This window comes from Alosa pseudoharengus, unplaced genomic scaffold (assembly GCF_046254945.1).
Source record: "Alosa pseudoharengus isolate Yale_2024_CS ecotype anadromous, Long Island Sound unplaced genomic scaffold, YU_APseudo_1.1 YU_APseudo_1.1_scf_5, whole genome shotgun sequence".
Classification (NCBI taxonomy): domain Eukaryota; kingdom Metazoa; phylum Chordata; class Actinopteri; order Clupeiformes; family Clupeidae; genus Alosa; species Alosa pseudoharengus.
In genome coordinates, this window is record NW_027468837.1 from 766,820 (window position 1) to 784,080 (window position 17,261).

The following is a 17,261-nucleotide window of genomic DNA, read 5'->3' on the forward strand; positions in this document are numbered from 1 at the left end:
CATTCCATCAATGTGATATACATACTATTGTAATCAGGATCAGTTCCATGAAATGATGTAAAATACATATGGTGATGTTGATATAGTAATGAACAGTCTTTGAAAATCCTCTCCAAATGTATATCCAAAATTTGTCAATTTCATTTCATTCACATAAAAATGAATTTTCATCATATTTCTCTACAAGATAGAGAAGAATATAGAGTGTATGACATGTTCAGCAAGTTGTGGATTATTTAACAAAAGACTGAATTGGAATATCCTTAATATAACCTTTCAAAAGTTATGATAAATTTAGTGATCAGTGTAAAAAAATGCAAGAAACGGGATTTAGAATGGTGACAGAATTCACATTCTTTTTCTCACCAACAACATAAAAGTATGCATAAAAACTAATAAAAAAATCCAGGAAAATGGTTGCACCACCTACTCCGATTTTCCTCAAAGTTTGTCTACACAATGTTTAGGTTCCATAACTAAAACCTGTAAAATATTGTTGTTCCTTTCTATTATTGATTGTTTACACTCTCTAAAAGGCCTTATCTTGGAGGCCATGTTTGGACATTCATATCTTAAAGGATAATTCCGGTATTTAGCACTTTGAGTCCCTTTTCTGGTTTGTTTTGGATGAACTAGAGTGGTGGACACCGAAATTTTGACGATTGGTCCTGTCTCGACTTTCATTTTGAATCGCCTTTACTGCTTCAGAGTGGCTGCCTACAGGCATGCACGAACATGTCTTTAAAACAACCCTTAACGTTCGTTTTCAAAACTGTGCAACTCACAGAGTGGTTGTCCCATTACTCTCCAATACACGATTTCAGTTGCTCAACAGTGTGGGCTATTCTTAGTCATGTTTTTCATTCTGTTATGCGCCTAATTTGACAAATCTGGACTCAGACAGGCTATTTTAGCACATGGACTCTTGGATAAGGATAAATACTATTTAAATATGTGCAGAATTCATTTTGCCATTGTTTTCCTGAAATATTCAAAACCTGTATACATCTTTCAAAATTGATTGTGCTTTGCCAAATGTGCAAGATGCCCATGCTGTAGGCACTAATGCTCCTCCACACTGTCATAGATGTTGGGTTTGGAACTGAGCACAAAATCAAGTTGGATAGGTTGGATACTTGGATAGGCCCTCTCCTCTTTAGCCCAGATGAGTCCATGATTTCCAAAAATAATGGCAAATTTTGATTGGTCTACCCACAGAACCTTTTTCCATGTTACCTCAGTCCATTTTAAACAAGCTCAGGCCCAGATAAGACGGTGGTATTTTCTGAATCGTGTCTCAATACAATTTTGGCTGTTAAAATTTTGGCTGCAGTTTTTGAATTGAGTATCAAACTGTGCACATAGACAATGGTTATCAGATGTTGTCCTGAGCCCATACAATGACAGGTGTGGAAACAGGTCTGGTGTTGATGCAGTGCCATCTGAGGTCCAAAAGACCACGACCATCCAATGTGTTTTTCAGCTCCTTCCCTTGTTTGCAAAGATTTCTCTGGATTCTCTGAATGTTTTAATAATATTATGTCCAGGGGCCCATTGCACAAAACTAGGATAAGGGATTAAGCGGGGATATCTTGGTTATCCTGGCTCAATTTATCCGTGATGCGGTTGCACAAAAGCGGGATAGGGGGCAGCAGGATATGTTATGGTATAAGTCACCATGGCGATTTATTCTGTAGAGCTAACCTGCTCCAGACCAGGATCTTCCAGGATCTATTTAATCTCATCCCTTATCTCAGTCAGCAGTCACCACAAACGGAAACCAACAGTTATTTCACTGCCCACTGCACATTGTTATCACATATAACTAGACCCACTGTCATTATTTAAACGTTTGTGATCATTAATTAACTTTTACATATTCGCCATTCCCGACCTGTCATGCGACAATGTGACGTCACGGGAGCGCCGTAACCATTTCGCGCGTGGTGGTCACGACAATAGTTGCAATATTCTCCTAAATAGAGGTGTTGCTGTTTGTTGCTGTTGTGAAAAGACTACCTACTTTACACCGTAGAAGAAGCAATGAAGCCGCTCTAGTTGCCATGGTGAATCAGTGAATCTGTGATCGGTGGCGGGGTCTATTTGAGGGAGTGTGAGTGTCAGTCAGTCGTAACAGTCTTACAGTGTATCTCCGTAAACATTGTTGCAATGCCTCTGCCTCGTTTTAACAGTTAGGACAATGCTGAAGAGAAAGTCATCATTCTCAAAATAACCATATTGGCTGAGTTTTGTTTTCAAATGTTTTCATGTATGTCTAGATAATGGGTGAGGAATGTTTAGGAGACATACTATCATAAATCCTCAAATTATTTGTATTTTTGTTATTTACTTAGGCTGCGCAAAGCTCAGGCTTGTATTTGAGGCAGGCCTTTATTTCTTACGTGCGTTTTATTGCCTTCTCTTTTATTGTATAGGTATAAGTATAAGTATATATGTGACCCTGCAAGGCGAAACCAGTCGTCTTGCGCACAGTGCTATTTTGAGAAAATCCACGATAAACAAACGTACGGGTTAAAATGGCGAATTTCACGTTTTTGCATAATTCAGTATATTTATGTATAAGTGAATTATATAATCACTGTCATATTCAGACAGTATACAGTCTACACTTTCATATTGTGAACAAATTTCACGGATAAACATACATTTTGACTGTTCAACCCTGACTTTATTTAGGTGAAGATACATTAGCAGTTATTCCATTTGTCCACGCCGCTATAAGGTTTTACGGTAGAGCTAAAATGTAGCCAACTCATTAGGATACTCGTTGATATGAATGTGAAAGACTTGCCTTTCAGGGCACGAACGGTCAAAAGCACGAACTTTTAGAAATATCCTGGCGTCATTTTACGGACCAGGACAAGTTTTCCATTGACGTAGCAGTAGCACATTTTAAAAGTGGGCCTATAGCCTACACAATCTGTATACATTAATTATATTCTATAGTGACACCTTATGACCGTCCCTGGTATTAACTAGGGGGCAGAAAAAGACACTCACTCGGTTGATAAAACTGGACATAGTCAGTCATCCGCTTCAAAGTCACGCTACCGTAAGGCTAATAATAGCTGTGTCCTTACACTATCGCACGTGACAATTTACTTAAAAAGGTGATTTTCTCCTCTTCTGGCTTATCGTGACAGGAGAATCATGCCAACTTTGAATGCGGTTATTTTAGCGATACTTTTTGCAATACCCTCGATATACATATCGTTGGAAAGCTTAGTCAATGGCCGTTCATGTGAGCACATTAACTTAATTTTGTAAATTTTACCAAAACGACTGGTTTCGCCTTGCAGGGTCACATATACTCTTTTGATCCCGTGAGGGAAATTTGGTCTCTGCATTTATCCCAATCCATGAATTAGTGAAATACACTCAGCACACAGTGAACACACAGTGAGGTGAAGCACACACTAATCCCAGCGCAGTGAGCTGCCTGCAACAACAGCGGCGCTCAGGGAGCAGTGAGGGGTTAGGTGCCTTGCTCAAGGTTACGGTTAAGTCCGAAGCGCTAACCAGTAGGCCACGGCTATTGTCCCAATTTCATTGTGGTTTGTTTGCTCTCTCTCTCTAGTTCACACTGGGTGGATTTGAGCAGCTGCTGAGCATTAAGGTGCTTAAACGGGAGGAGCTTGGCCTACCCCCCCTACCAGAGGATAGCATCCGTGTGGTCAGGAGCATGAGGGCTGCCTCACCCCCTGCCTCCACCTCTGATCTTCTTGAACAGCAGCAAAAACGTGCTCGTCGAGAACATAAGGTACACTTACACACATTCACACCAACATGTTTCCCTTACCATTGGAATAAAGTGCTCCACAGAAGCTCCGACATGAATAATTCCTGAATGGGTTTGTTCAGAGCTGAAAAAGCAACTGTATTTTACAGAGGACAAAGCAAAATAACAAAATATTAACTTTCAGTGTATCTCTCTCACCTAGCTTTTCAAATTCAAAGACGGATTTATGTTATTTGTGTATTGAAATTTAAATTCAAAAGGTTGATGAGAAAGTCCATATTCCTTGCTTTCAATCATAAGGTAAATGAGAGTCAGAATAACCAAAGGTTGTGGATCAGTCTAGTTTTATTTTAAATGAATCACGCCATAAGGCTGCCTTGCGCTGTGGATGTGTCCGAAGTGCGAATGGGAGAATGCACAGAACTCAAAAGCGCTTAATTGAAAGCACATAAAAAAGGATTTGCATGTGAATAGGAGAGTTTGGCCTAGAGTTTTTCCTGTTAAAAGGGTGATTTACATGACCATCTTTGCCTTAGCGCTTGCCCTAGTCTAAGGTGTACAAGCTTTGAGTTCTGTATAGAGCCTTGAGACAGTTTTATTGGAGCTATATGAGAGAGGTGGAAAAGTCCAGTTTTAGAAAGTAAAAGTCCTACCACATATCTGTGCCAACCATTGACCTAAACCAGCTGATTCTAAATAGCACAACTCTCAGCAAGGTAGAGCAGTGCACAGGTAGAACCAATACTTGGTTGGACTTTTACTTTCTGAAGCTGGACTTTTCCACCTCTGCTATATGAAGAAATACAATTGAAAAGATGAACTGTTACAATGCTTTCTTCCCCTCAGGCACTCATCAAGCAAGACAACCTTGATGCCTTTAATGAAAAGGACCCCTACAAAACAGATGATAACCGTGAGGATGAGGATGATAATGACGACAGTGAGAATGCCCTGGAGCCTGAGAGCTTTCCACTGGAGCGGGATGAAGTCATGCCCCTACCCCCACCACAGCCACCTTGTGAAAGATTATCCTTCCCCAAGGGTCTACCCTGGGCCCCTAAAGTCAGGTATGGGAGGAGATGATCTTCCATGAATGTCGGCGAAACCTTTTGGTTTATAGTGTCTGTGTAGGGAAATGAGTGAGCAGGAACTCAAAAACCTGCGTATCTGAATTTATATTAATCCTTATAGTATAATGTGTAATACTAGGGCTGTAACAATGCACAAACCAAAATAACTATACAAGCATCTACCTTCTGAGACATGTCAGAAAATGGTACCTGTTTCTACTGAGACAGCTTGGAACATGCCTGAAAATCACAAAAATCTGTATCTTTAATCTGTATGATTGTATATGGGTTATTTCTTTTCATCTTGAATAAAACACACGAATGAATGACACAAGAATGACAGGGGTGAATACTGTCAGATACTGCCATTGTCTTTTCAATATTACTGTTAATGTTATCTGTCTCTTGCACTGCAGAATGAGTATTTCATTGTAATCTCGCACACTGGGCTCACACATGTTACAGTGCCACCATCAAGAAACTAGAAAGAAGTGCTTCCAATGTGTAAAACTCATGAAATTTAGCACACACATCAGATGTGCGCATTTGACACACACATCACATATTGGTACATTATTGGATGACGAAATGTCATGGGGTTGTGGAACTGAAGGTGCCCTGCCCCATCATCACCGCTCGTGGTAGTGTCCAAGTGTTTTACCACAGCATCTTCATTTTTCAACAGGGAAAAAGATATAGAGAATTTTCTGGAATCGAGCAGAAGTAAATTTATCGGATATACTCTTGGAAAGTAAGTATGGAACCCATACTTCACCTTTTGTCTTTTATCTTTTAGCCCTGAGCTAACATTTTATTTGTGTTTTATATATATTTTTTAGTGACATAGATACTGTAGTTGGTTTGCCACGGCCCATCCATGAAAGCATCAAAACGTTGAAACAGGTAGTTATATCATGTCTGAATTGAATTCCATTGAATAATGGCAATCGTTTTCCAACACGCTTATTCACAGGACATTTTGACTGTTGAAATGTTGACTCACTGAATTCTGATTCTCCCCCCCCCCCCCCCCCCCCCATGTATTTAACCTGTATGAAAATGTAAAGTTTGAGTTAAATGCTTTACTTGTTTTGCATCCACAGCATAAGTATGTCTCCATAGCAGAGATTCAGATGGCCAAAGAAGAGGAGTATCAGAAGACACCACTGTCTGGGGTATTTGAGTGAAATGGAAATGTGATTGCTCTGCTTTCAATATACACTGCAAAAAATAAAATCTAACCAAGTGTTATTAATCTTATATTAAGATCAAACAATCTATTTGGGATTGTTTTTAGTATGAAGAGACTTACCTAGCACTTTCTCAAAAGATCATTTTGACTTAATTTAGGAAGACTGACTGACTGATTTTAAGGAGTCTTTATCAAGACAAATTTGCTTGTTTTCAGGATAAGACGTCTTAAAAGGAGTCAAACTCTTCTTAAATTACGTCAAATGATTTTACGAGAAAGAGCTAGGTAAGTCTCTTTATACTGAAAACAATATTAACTAGAATTTTTGATCTTCATATAAAATTAATAACACTTGGTTAGATTTTATTAGATAAGCAGTTTTTGCAGTGTCCCAATGCCACTTGTAGTAAAACTTTAGTAATTGACAACGACTGTATTAAGATGGACGATAGAGCTGTAACAATACATTAACCACGACCGAAATCACGATACAAACATACACGATCGTATGTCGCAGTTTGAGAAGACAGAATCATAACACACACTGCTGTCCAACCCCAGCAGCTGCGATCCTTACAGACACAGCCCTCCACTACACAAGCAGGTAGGTCGGCTAAAAATGAATGGCAGTAGTCCAGTTTGGAAAGAACCATGGCCTGCACAAGAAGTTGTGTGGCATAGTGTACCAGATAGATAGATAGTAGGGCTGTCAAACGATAAAAAATAACTAATTCATCTCATATTGTATAATTCATTAATCTAGATTAATCGCAATTAAAAAGTATATTTTCTCTTTAAAGTCTAAAGCTTCTTAAAGGGCATATTAAATACAACATAAATCACTAAATTGAGCAACCACAAAGGTAAAAGTAAAACACTTTTATATTACTTAAATGATAATAATGACACAGTAATTTTGTTTTCAAATATTAATAATTGCTTGGCCTCCTTTTCTTAAGAAATACTACCAATTTGATGCTGTTTAACTCATTTATAAATGGGACACTGTCACTTTTAAGCACATTGTGTTCACACATTATCACAATGAACTTTTTTTTTAACAGGCCCATTCAAATATAGCCTATGGCTAGTCCACAAACTCTAACATTGTTTGTGCAACATGTAGCACAATAACAATGATAAGCATGATATTAAGGTGGTATAAACAGCTTTCATTCATGAGCCTGGTAGTCACCTAGCTAGCTGATTGGAATGCATTTGAATCGGCATTACATGTGCTTCATGTGAACAAATTATTGAAGAATTCAAGACTCACCAGTTTAATTACACAAAGGCAAAGACAGCTCTTCATATTCTTGTCCATTTGCCAAATTGCAATGAGTGCAGCCTATGTCAAAGTGCCCTGGCTCTCACAGTTTATAACTGGTCAGTAGTGGGAACCGGATAACTCCGCAATCTCTGATCTCATCTTGGTTGCCTTCATTATTTCCTTTTATAAGTTTCTTATATTAAAAACGAGATATCAATTATCAACACTGACAAGCCAGATTGAAACCTGCCTCATGTGCGCTCAGACGCGTTCCCAATTAAATGGAGTAGCATAACATTGGCTCATAATGGAGAGGATCATCTTTATGTAACATGCTATTGGTGTAAAAAGCAGTTTGCAGTAAAGCTACTATTTATGAGTTAAATGTTGGTCCCGCCTCTGTCGCTTGGTGCCCTACGCACAGTAGGTGATGCGTGTGGTGGTACTGGCAGCATTGATCACTTTTAACATCAGGCAACTTTTTAAACTGAACCTTTTCGCCTACAAGCTCCTCACGGTTCCTCTCCATCTTCAGTTAACTCATAGACAGGTTTGTGAGCGGAACACCTGTCCACAAGTTTGTTTTTTTGCTGTCCAGCTCTATTCTTCCTATAGTGCAGACGCAATAGCTAACTTACACTGAAAGAGGTACTATATAGCCTTCAGCAGAGATGGGCCCTATGAATGGGGTACTGAGATGGTTGCATAAACAACACCACAAACAGTCAATGGTGTCTGCTGATGCTTTCCTGACTGCAGATATGAATCGCGACTATGGCAACCCAAATAAAATGTCCTGTATGGGTTGTATCCCAGTCTTTGGGAACCAGTGTGATAAAGAATGTCTGTACCAGAAAAACACTGGAGGTATCGATATAACGCTTGACACATGGTGGTGGTGGTGTACATTTTTATTATTATTGTCAATGAATGTAAAAATGCCAATTGAGATGTAGTGGTTGAGGTATAAACCAGTCATGGCAGGAAAGTTCAGAGCGGCGCCAGTCTTTTAACTGGAGTTTAAACGGCAAACCGGTTGGAAAAACTATATTGTCAAGACATTAGGCAATTAGGCTACTTTACCCCGGAATACAAAAATAAACTTTGGAAAGACAAAGTTTTCATAGAGAGCCTCAATGACCGAATCTGTGGATTTACCTGTTGTCAGTTGAGTTCATTTATTGTAGCTCTACAAACATATCAGCCATGAATTTGACAGAAGATGTTAGGAAGTTTGAATATTTGCACTGAAAGCACTTGCTGTAGTAGCAATCTCCCTCGCAGGCCCTTCACACAGTGTTATTGCTTTTCTCTGTCTGTGAAGATACACTTGATCTGTCAAGATACATTTGAGTACATTTGATTTTGTGACTCACGTGTATATTTATCTAAAATAATTTATTCTTCATACATTAGTATGTTTTGGTTGTGGGTTAAGTGGTGGGGGGAGGATCCACAGATATGGATGGCATGCTACTGATCAGATCGCCGTTTTTCCTGCCAGTGGGTCAAAATTCTGTTGTGTGTTTGTGTCTGTTTTAGTGACATAACCGCTACATCTCTATTGTAATATTTTGAACAACTAGAATAAATAAGCACAAACAAGGACATGTCACAATATCAAAATAAATAATCTGTAAACTAATGTAAATATTAGAGCAGCAGCCTAAGTTACAGTAGCTTAAGTTCAACACAATCTGACAACTGAGAATACAACTGAGCTGTTGGTAACCTAGGGTGGAATACAACTCTACGCAGAGAAGAATGAACAGGGCACTAGCATTTTCAAATACGCACATGTACTCCTTATTAATGGAAAATCCATCGCAAAACTAATTCTTGTTATTGACCATGTTCTTCATGTTTATATACATCCATTTTTTCCAATAGGGTGAGGAGGAGGTTGACATGTGTGCCACTGAGTTGCTGTACCAAGGAATTCTTCCCAGTCTGCCTCAGTATATGGTAAAAGCTTATACTTGCACTGAGTTATGGACTCAAACCAACCTTAGTGTTGGTTTTTAAATAGCATATATCTTCAGCCAGTAGATCGGCTAATTAGTCAGATCACCTATGTTATGCTACCCATCAGAAGGCTGAAAAGATTTGGAAAAATGTTTTGTAAGACTACAGTCTCACACCACCTCATATCTAAAGACAAGTCACAGATTATGATCTTAGAGTTGAAAATTACCTGCTCTGCATTATGTGATTTTATGCTGCACTCTTCAATCTTTGAAGTTTTCTTGAATTACTAATGATGTCACTATTTTCAATGTATGGTGTTTATTCTGTGATGTCCCACAGATTGCTCTGCTGAAAATTTTGCTTGCAGCAGCTCCCACTTCTAAAGCTAAAACAGACTCCATTAACATCCTGGCAGATGTGCTACCGGAGGAGATGCCGTGAGTGACTTCTTGACCAGAATGTACACAGTTTGGTTACGTATTGAATGCCTCAGCTACTTCTCGTATTCAAAAAAATATGTCTAAACATTATGAAAAACATCAGAATATGGACTAGTTTCAAAAGCAAATTTGGTCAGCTTTGGTCTATAGCTGTTGTCACAGTTTTGAACAATCACTTATTTCCACCATCTTGCTTAGACCCCGTGTTTTGTGTATGGGTTAGGGATGTCACTTTTCAACCAATGTTCCAACATTAATGGGTACTTTATGGTTCGAATATGAAGTGCCAGTGTAGTGCACAGTTTCTTATAATTGTATTTCTTGCCGTCTGATCCAACAGTGGGTGCTCTGAAAGTTTTGTATACCCTCTTGACCCATCAGTAAATTAAGCTATTGATATGTTTTTATACGAAAATAGAAGATAACGCCAAGCAGAGGAGCCCTGTGGATTTTGTGTTCTGCACTGTAGATGGTCAAAGATTTGTCAACTTTATAAAATTATTACACCTCTATGACAACTTATCTTTGAGTTCGACTGTTGCCTTAGCACCCTAATGCTGAAAGCTTCAGCTGTAAACTAATTGCATGACTTTTGAAATTGGTTCAAACTTGCTTCTTGAGAAAAGTGACAGCCCTAGTATGGGTCACCACCATCTGTCCCATTTACACTTAAGGGATTTTCTCCTGCTTTGCACAAAATTTGATATACCATCTTCTTTTCACTGCAAAAGACTGCTTATCTAACCAAGTGTTATTAATCTTATATCTTTCCATTCAATCAAAACGGTCATATTTTCCCTAAAAGGGGGCGTGTACGTGCAGCACATACAAGTTTCCCGGATGTGCTGGTTGTCCGTATTCTGGTTGTTATGGGAACAATAAGGAATAGTGACATAGGCCGGAATCCTCAGTAGGCATGGAGATAATGAACACCACTGCAGTTCTGAACTCCTGGTCGGCTGAATGGTGCTTTAAAGTGCTGTGGACACCGATGCCGACATGAGGGTCGAAATAAAGAATCAATAAAAAAAACTTTTAAGAAATGAAATTAAAATTATCTAATGAGAAAGTGCTAGGTAAGTCTCTTCATACTAAAAACAATATCAAATATTGCTGCAAGCAGCACTGAGGGGGCCAAGCAGCCAAGCTGGAGTTGCCATGGCATTACAAAGACATGGCAGTAAGAAGTCACTGCAAGTTTCATGTCTAGCAACCAAAGATTGGCTGAGATATAAGGTCACTTCCTGTTTCGTGGCTTCACTGCCATTTTCGATTGGCTGTGATGGGCAAACGATTTTGTCAGTGGCTTCCAGAAAGTTATGCACTGATAAGGCATTGTCTGAATCTTGGTGAAGATCAGATAAAATGTGTGACCTGTGAAAATGTTTTCATGTTTCTGGCAAAACCCAAGATGTCGGCTAGATCCTTTACGGTTACGTCGCAAGTTAGCTTTTGTTGGCTTTAGGAACGCCAACAGTATTAAGACACTACTAGTGCGTTTTAATTCCAAATTGATGTCAGCAACATGATTCAAAAAGTTGGGAAGGGGGCAGCAAAAGCTGAAAAAAGTTGTGTAATGATGAGAAATGCCTGCAGGAGCCTTTCATTTAATATTCAACTAATCAGGGTAATTGGCAACATGGTTGGGTAAAAAAGAATCTCTCAGAGGTAAAAATGGGAAGATATTTGCATGTGCTGATATGTAATATCATAACTGATTACTGAAAGTGTTACAGGATAACTGGTTATGAATAGTGTATTCAGTATGTGTTTGTCTGATAATATTTGTCTTTTGTGTCTGCAGAACCACAGTCCTACAAAGCATGAAGCTTGGGGTTGATGTGAATCGGCACAAGGAGATCATTGTGAAAGCCATCTCTGCCATCCTTCTGCTACTTCTCAAACACTTCAAACTGAACCATGTGTATCAGGTAACTAGATGAATAAGCTTAGTCAACCACGTCAAATTATGTTACAAAGGTGCATTTTTTGCAGCTATTACTATTGTGTTTTAGCTTATTGTGCCTAAAGGTGGCATGTTAAAAAAGATGAATGGTCATTCTTGCAGTTATCAAGTAGGCAGGCAAACTTGTAGAAGTAAAACTTGTGTCACTTAATCTGACATTTTCTATTTGCATTTCAATCTCTAAGCTTGAAACTGAATGTAATATTTTAAAATGGAATTCTTTTGAATTAATTTGCTCTGATACGTAAATGATCCTCGTAAAAAAAAACGAGCGCTCGCAAAAGAAGCAACAAAAAAAGTTGGAGTATTTTTTTTTTAGCTTTCATTTGCACTAATCAGTTTTCTATCGCTCATCAAATCAATCATATGTCACTGTGTGGGGAGTGGGGAGGCACCCTATATTTGCACACGTCCTGTGCTTATTGCTGAAAAGCTAGTCCTCAAACATACAGAAGATGAGAAGGGGAAGGAGGTGGGGTGGCCGGGGATCACTTTCTCCCTGGAGCGGGGGAACTAAATGTCGGATATGCTAGCCTCTGCTGTCAGTTCTGCGGGGCATCTGACATGGAAATATGTAAAATGTGTGTGCAAACAGGCAATAATGATGTGCTGTCAAGTGTCAACCTACTTTCTTGCCTACCTGCATGCTCTCTACTCATGCACTCATTAGAAGAGAGTGGCCCGAGCCTTCATATACACAATGCAGTACTAGTGAGCCAGTTAAATGAGTCACCCTGTTATAAAAATAGATGAGGTAGAGCAGTTGTTTGTTTTTTTGGCCAGTGATGTCACTCAGCCCCCCATACCTGTCTAAATCTCCCCACAAAAGTCTCAATTGTTTGTACTATGTTTTTGCTAATTTGTGCTGTTAAAAGACACATTTCTTAATATAAAAATAATGTGGTAATCGTTATGGCTCAAACCAGCACAAAAGAATAGCAATGCTATAAATATGTTTTGGATGACATGGGGAGCCACCTTCACGGAGGTAGGTACTGCCCGGCACTACAGACAATGTTGGGGTAACTTTGCTAATTATACTTACTTGCAAAATACAGTGTTGTATCTTTGACAAATATTCTCAATCTGAACTGTTATTCACCTGTGTGACTTTTTATTGTGTCCCCCCCCCCCCCCCCCCCAGTTTGAGTACATGGCTCAGCATTTGGTCTTTGCCAACTGTATTCCTCTAATCCTGAAGTTCTTCAATCAGAACATCATGTCTTACATCACTGCCAAGAACAGGTTGGGTCATTGGTCTTAGCTAAAAATAACTTCTATAGCTTAAATGGTCTCATAGCCTGAGATGTCAACTGAATAAAGACCTTTTACATTGCCTGTGTTATTAAATCTGACTACCACCGCCATCTGTCTTTCAGTATATCAGTGTTAGACTTCCCCTACTGTGTGGTGCATGAACTTCCAGAGCTCACTGCTGAAAGTTTAGTAAGTTGCTTGTTTTGTTATTCTCACAAACCCTGTCCCTTAGTCTGTCACTTCCTTGCACTTTCTCATAAATGTACACATTTCCTGTCATTGTCTTTGACATCACACATAAACACACACACACACACACACACACACACACACCATTCATACATATTCAAGATTACTGGCATGCACAGACTTCTTGAAGGGCAGGGGTGAAATAAACAAAAAGGGCACCTATGTCATGACATGGGGCCCCAACCTCACACAAAAAGCTATGATGTATCAAGTATGAGCCACTGTGCCCTGGACACATAAATGAAGAGGGCCCTCCTCAGAAAGTTTGTAATTCAACTAAGCTATGTAAAATAATAAATAATAAATGTAAAATGTGACCCTGCAAGGTGAAACCAGTCGTTTTGCGCACGGTGCTATTTTAAGAAAATCCATAATAAACAAATGCCGAATTAAAATGTCGAATTTCACGTTTTCGCATAATTCGACAGTATACAGTCTACACTTTCATATTGTGAACAAATTTGACGGATAAACATACGTTTTGACTGTTAAACCCTTACTTTATTTAGGTGAAGATTCAACACATTAGCAGTCATTCCCTTTGTCCACACCACTATAAGGTTTTACAGTAGGGTATGGTAGAGCTAATTTACTCATTAGGCTACTCATTACTCGTTACTCAATGTGTCAGCTCTATCGTTCTTGGCAGATGTAATGAATATGAATACAAATATGAATGTGAAAGACTTGCCTTTCAGGGCACGAACGGTCAAAAGCACAAACTTTTAGAAATATCCTGGCGTCATTTTAGGGACCAGGAGAAGTTTTCCATTGAAGTAGGCTAGTGCATTTTAAAAGTAGGCTAGGCTACACAATCTGTGTACACAGAACTTCCTCTCCCCTTACTTCCCCCGAAATAAATTAATTATATTCTATAGTGACACCTTATGACAGTCCCAGGTATTAACTAGGGCAGGGGTTTTCAACCAGTGGTCCATGAGGACATTGCTGGTGGTCCCTGACCATGGATTCAGTAATATAGTTGCAATGTGGGAATCAGCATTTTTATTCAGTGGTGGTCCTGGTGTTAATTAGTCAGATTGATGGTCCCTGGTTCCCAATCAGTTAAAAACCCCTGAACTAGGGGGCAGAAAAGGACTCATTGCACGGTTGAAACTGCATAGTCAGTCATCCGCTTCAAAGTCACACTACCGTAAGGCTAATAATAGCTGTGCCCTCACCAGTGTTGGGCAAGTTACTTCAAAATCGTAATGTACTATGCATTACTTATTACTGTCATTTCAAAGTAATTTGTTACATTATAATATTACTGTCTCTGAATTGTAAGGCATTACACTACTATTGCATTACTTTTAAGTTACTTTGACCAAAATATCTAGAAATATGGATTTGCCATTCTAAATGCAGTTTATTACGCTCAATGCAGCTCATTGCTCTTCCAATGGAGGGAGATGTGGTATAGCATAATGACTGAGCTAGGCTTAAGGCTAACAACATACAGTAAGAATGCAATAGGCGCAGTGCTCATGATGCAAAACAAGGAACAATCATAGTCAGAATTTTGTTAAAAACCGACAAAAGGTCAAAGTCTGGTAAATTGTGATATAAATACTGTAACTTTAAGGCCTAGGCCTGCTCAATAGAGAGCCTATTGTAAATCAAAGCTTAATAAAGACATGTCAAGATGGTGGCCTACTGGCCATTTCGGTGCCCTAAGTGAGTGGCTTTGAGTGAGTGACATTTAAATGGTAACTCAAACACCTAAAGTAAAATAAAAGGCCTATTATACAGACCATTACTGTGTGTTTTTTAACATTAATTTCTGAAGAAATGCTGTTTTCTTATAAATGGTGCACGGTCACTTTAAGAGCATTGATCTTTACGTTCTCATAATGCCCTTTTGTCAGCTCTTGTTTACAAGCCTTGTTTGTTGAGTTTGCTCTGGAAAGTATGCAATGACATGTTGCTTCACATTTCGTTTTGCAAATAAAAGTGAATTATGAGCCTGGTATCCACCTAGCTATCTGAATGGATTTTTTGTCGACTTGGCATATCATGTGCTTCATGTAGCCTAAATGCTTGGGAAACGAATTATTGAAGACCCACCAATTCCATTCTACTAGTACTACGTGGTGGAGATTGAGAGAACCCAAAAAGTATGTACCATGGTGTTAGTGCATTCTGACATTGTAAACGTTATTGATGAAGAGTGAAACGCAGTTTGCAGTAAAGCTACTATTCATTGGTTACATTTGGGTGCCCCCTCTGTCCTTTGGTGCCCTACGCAAAGTGCGTGATGCGCGTGGTGGGAGCGGTGGCACTGCCAGGCTACACAATCTTTTTCTGCATTTCTATCCCTTTATTCTCTTTAATTCAAGTTCACAGCTCAAAGCTGTCATGCACTAGAAGAACATAGTTTGTGTTTTATCAAGAATAAAAAAGATTAGCGTGGCACCACTTTAGATGTTTCATTAAATTACTTGTGCTATTTCGCGAGGCATAGTGAGATCTTTTGGTTTCGCACACAAAGTGCACTAACTATTATGTTCTTCATATCCTTGTCTCTGACAAGCTAAAAATAATGAGCGTAGGCTTATGTCCATCCCGCAAATAGAGTCCGACTTTGAGTCTGCTGCAGCCACAGTCATCTTCAACCAGTATCAGGAGATACGTTCTACTATTTTGCGCGGATTTTTTCTCGTCTGTTGTTCTCGCGGTGGTGTTTGTGAATATGTATCAAAGCAAAACAAGCGCTTAATTTTGGGTTAAAATGCATTGTAACGCGCGTTACTGAAGTTTGTACCGAGTAAATATTACCCAATTTTTTTTTGGTAATGCCTTACATTACCGCGTTACCGCAAACAGCAATACATTACAGTAATTACATTACTTTTGTAACGCATTACTCCCAACACTGGCCCTCACACTATCGCACGTGACCATTTACTTAAAAAGGTGATTTTCTCCTCTTCTGGCATATCGTGACAGGAGAACCATACCAACTTTGGATGCGGTTATCTTAGCGATAATTTTTGCAATACCCTCGATATACATATTTGGAAACACGTTGGAAAGCTTAGTTTATGGCCGTTTGTGTGAGTGCAATAACTTAATTTTGTAAATTTTACCAAAGCGACTGGTTTTGCCTTGCAGGGTCACAAATAATCCCTTAAATAATGACTTCTGGTGGGTTTTGTTGGAAGAAATAGACAGATTGAAATTTACAAATATGACATAACCAACATATTTAAGGCATCTTGTTGTGAGAGGCCTCATTCAGATATCAGAAACCCCCCCCCCCCCCCATGCATGCCAGTGTTAAAGATGCATTTAAACTAAGACATAATATCAAGTATTAGTGTTTTCATTCTACCATTACAGGAAGCTGGAGAAAACAATCAATTCTGCTGGAGGAACCTGTTCTCCTGTATCAACCTGTTGAGGATTCTCAACAAGCTCACAAAGTGGAAGCACTCCAGGACCATGGTATAAGAGCCACTTTACATTGTAGTCATTAGTGGTGGACTGTTGGTTTTGTGTCGGGGCCCTCAATAACGATTTGGTTTGGCTAGAATTTGGCTGGAATTTGCCACGCCTCCTTCAATCAGACAGGTTACTTATTCGCAGTCTGCCTCTATCTGCCGAAGTTGCAGCATCGGCGTCACTCCGCTTGCAACCCACCACCTCCCCTTACGCCTCCCGTCTTCCATAGTTCAAGAATAAGGGGGTGGATGGCGGAATCCTGGACGACTCCTGCCTGCGCAGTTGACTCCTGCACGATCCCGCAAATCACTTCAGGACCCTGGCCAGAGACTTCGCCAAACATGCTTTTCTATTATGCTATTATATCTGTTTGCAAATTACGGAATGTGAACTAGTGAACTACCATTTAGTTTGCAAATGCAAAATTAGATTTCACAAAGGCAATTTTCAGTTTTACAAATGCCATTTCATTTACAAATACACATCTACATTGTGAAAACCAATTTACAAGTTACAAATATGTTTTTTTTTATGTGTGGATTTGTGTGACTTTCATGCGAAGAACGTCTCAAAAACACGTAACTTTGGAAAGCGAAGAATGCGTGTGCTGGTGATCCACAAATGAAATTTTCGGTTTTACAAATG

General features: G+C 39.2%; 1 protein-coding gene across 5 annotated transcripts in view; it reads left to right on the top strand.

Annotated features, from left to right (window-relative positions):
- strip1 (striatin interacting protein 1) overlaps nucleotides 1-17,261 on the top strand; it is a 58,256-nt gene that overhangs the window by 31,982 nt on the left and 9,013 nt on the right. For all 5 annotated transcript variants that reach the window (XM_076268850.1, XM_076268846.1, XM_076268848.1 and 2 more), the window contains exons 9-19: nucleotides 3,599-3,781; nucleotides 4,607-4,827; nucleotides 5,516-5,581; nucleotides 5,670-5,733; nucleotides 5,934-6,005; nucleotides 9,183-9,257; nucleotides 9,600-9,697; nucleotides 11,505-11,631; nucleotides 12,811-12,911; nucleotides 13,046-13,112; nucleotides 16,515-16,619. In XM_076268850.1, the coding sequence (XP_076124965.1) occupies nucleotides 3,599-3,781; nucleotides 4,607-4,827; nucleotides 5,516-5,581; nucleotides 5,670-5,733; nucleotides 5,934-6,005; nucleotides 9,183-9,257; nucleotides 9,600-9,697; nucleotides 11,505-11,631; nucleotides 12,811-12,911; nucleotides 13,046-13,112; nucleotides 16,515-16,619 (1,179 nt within the window). The remainder of the gene's footprint in view (nucleotides 1-3,598; nucleotides 3,782-4,606; nucleotides 4,828-5,515; nucleotides 5,582-5,669; nucleotides 5,734-5,933; nucleotides 6,006-9,182; nucleotides 9,258-9,599; nucleotides 9,698-11,504; nucleotides 11,632-12,810; nucleotides 12,912-13,045; nucleotides 13,113-16,514; nucleotides 16,620-17,261) is intronic.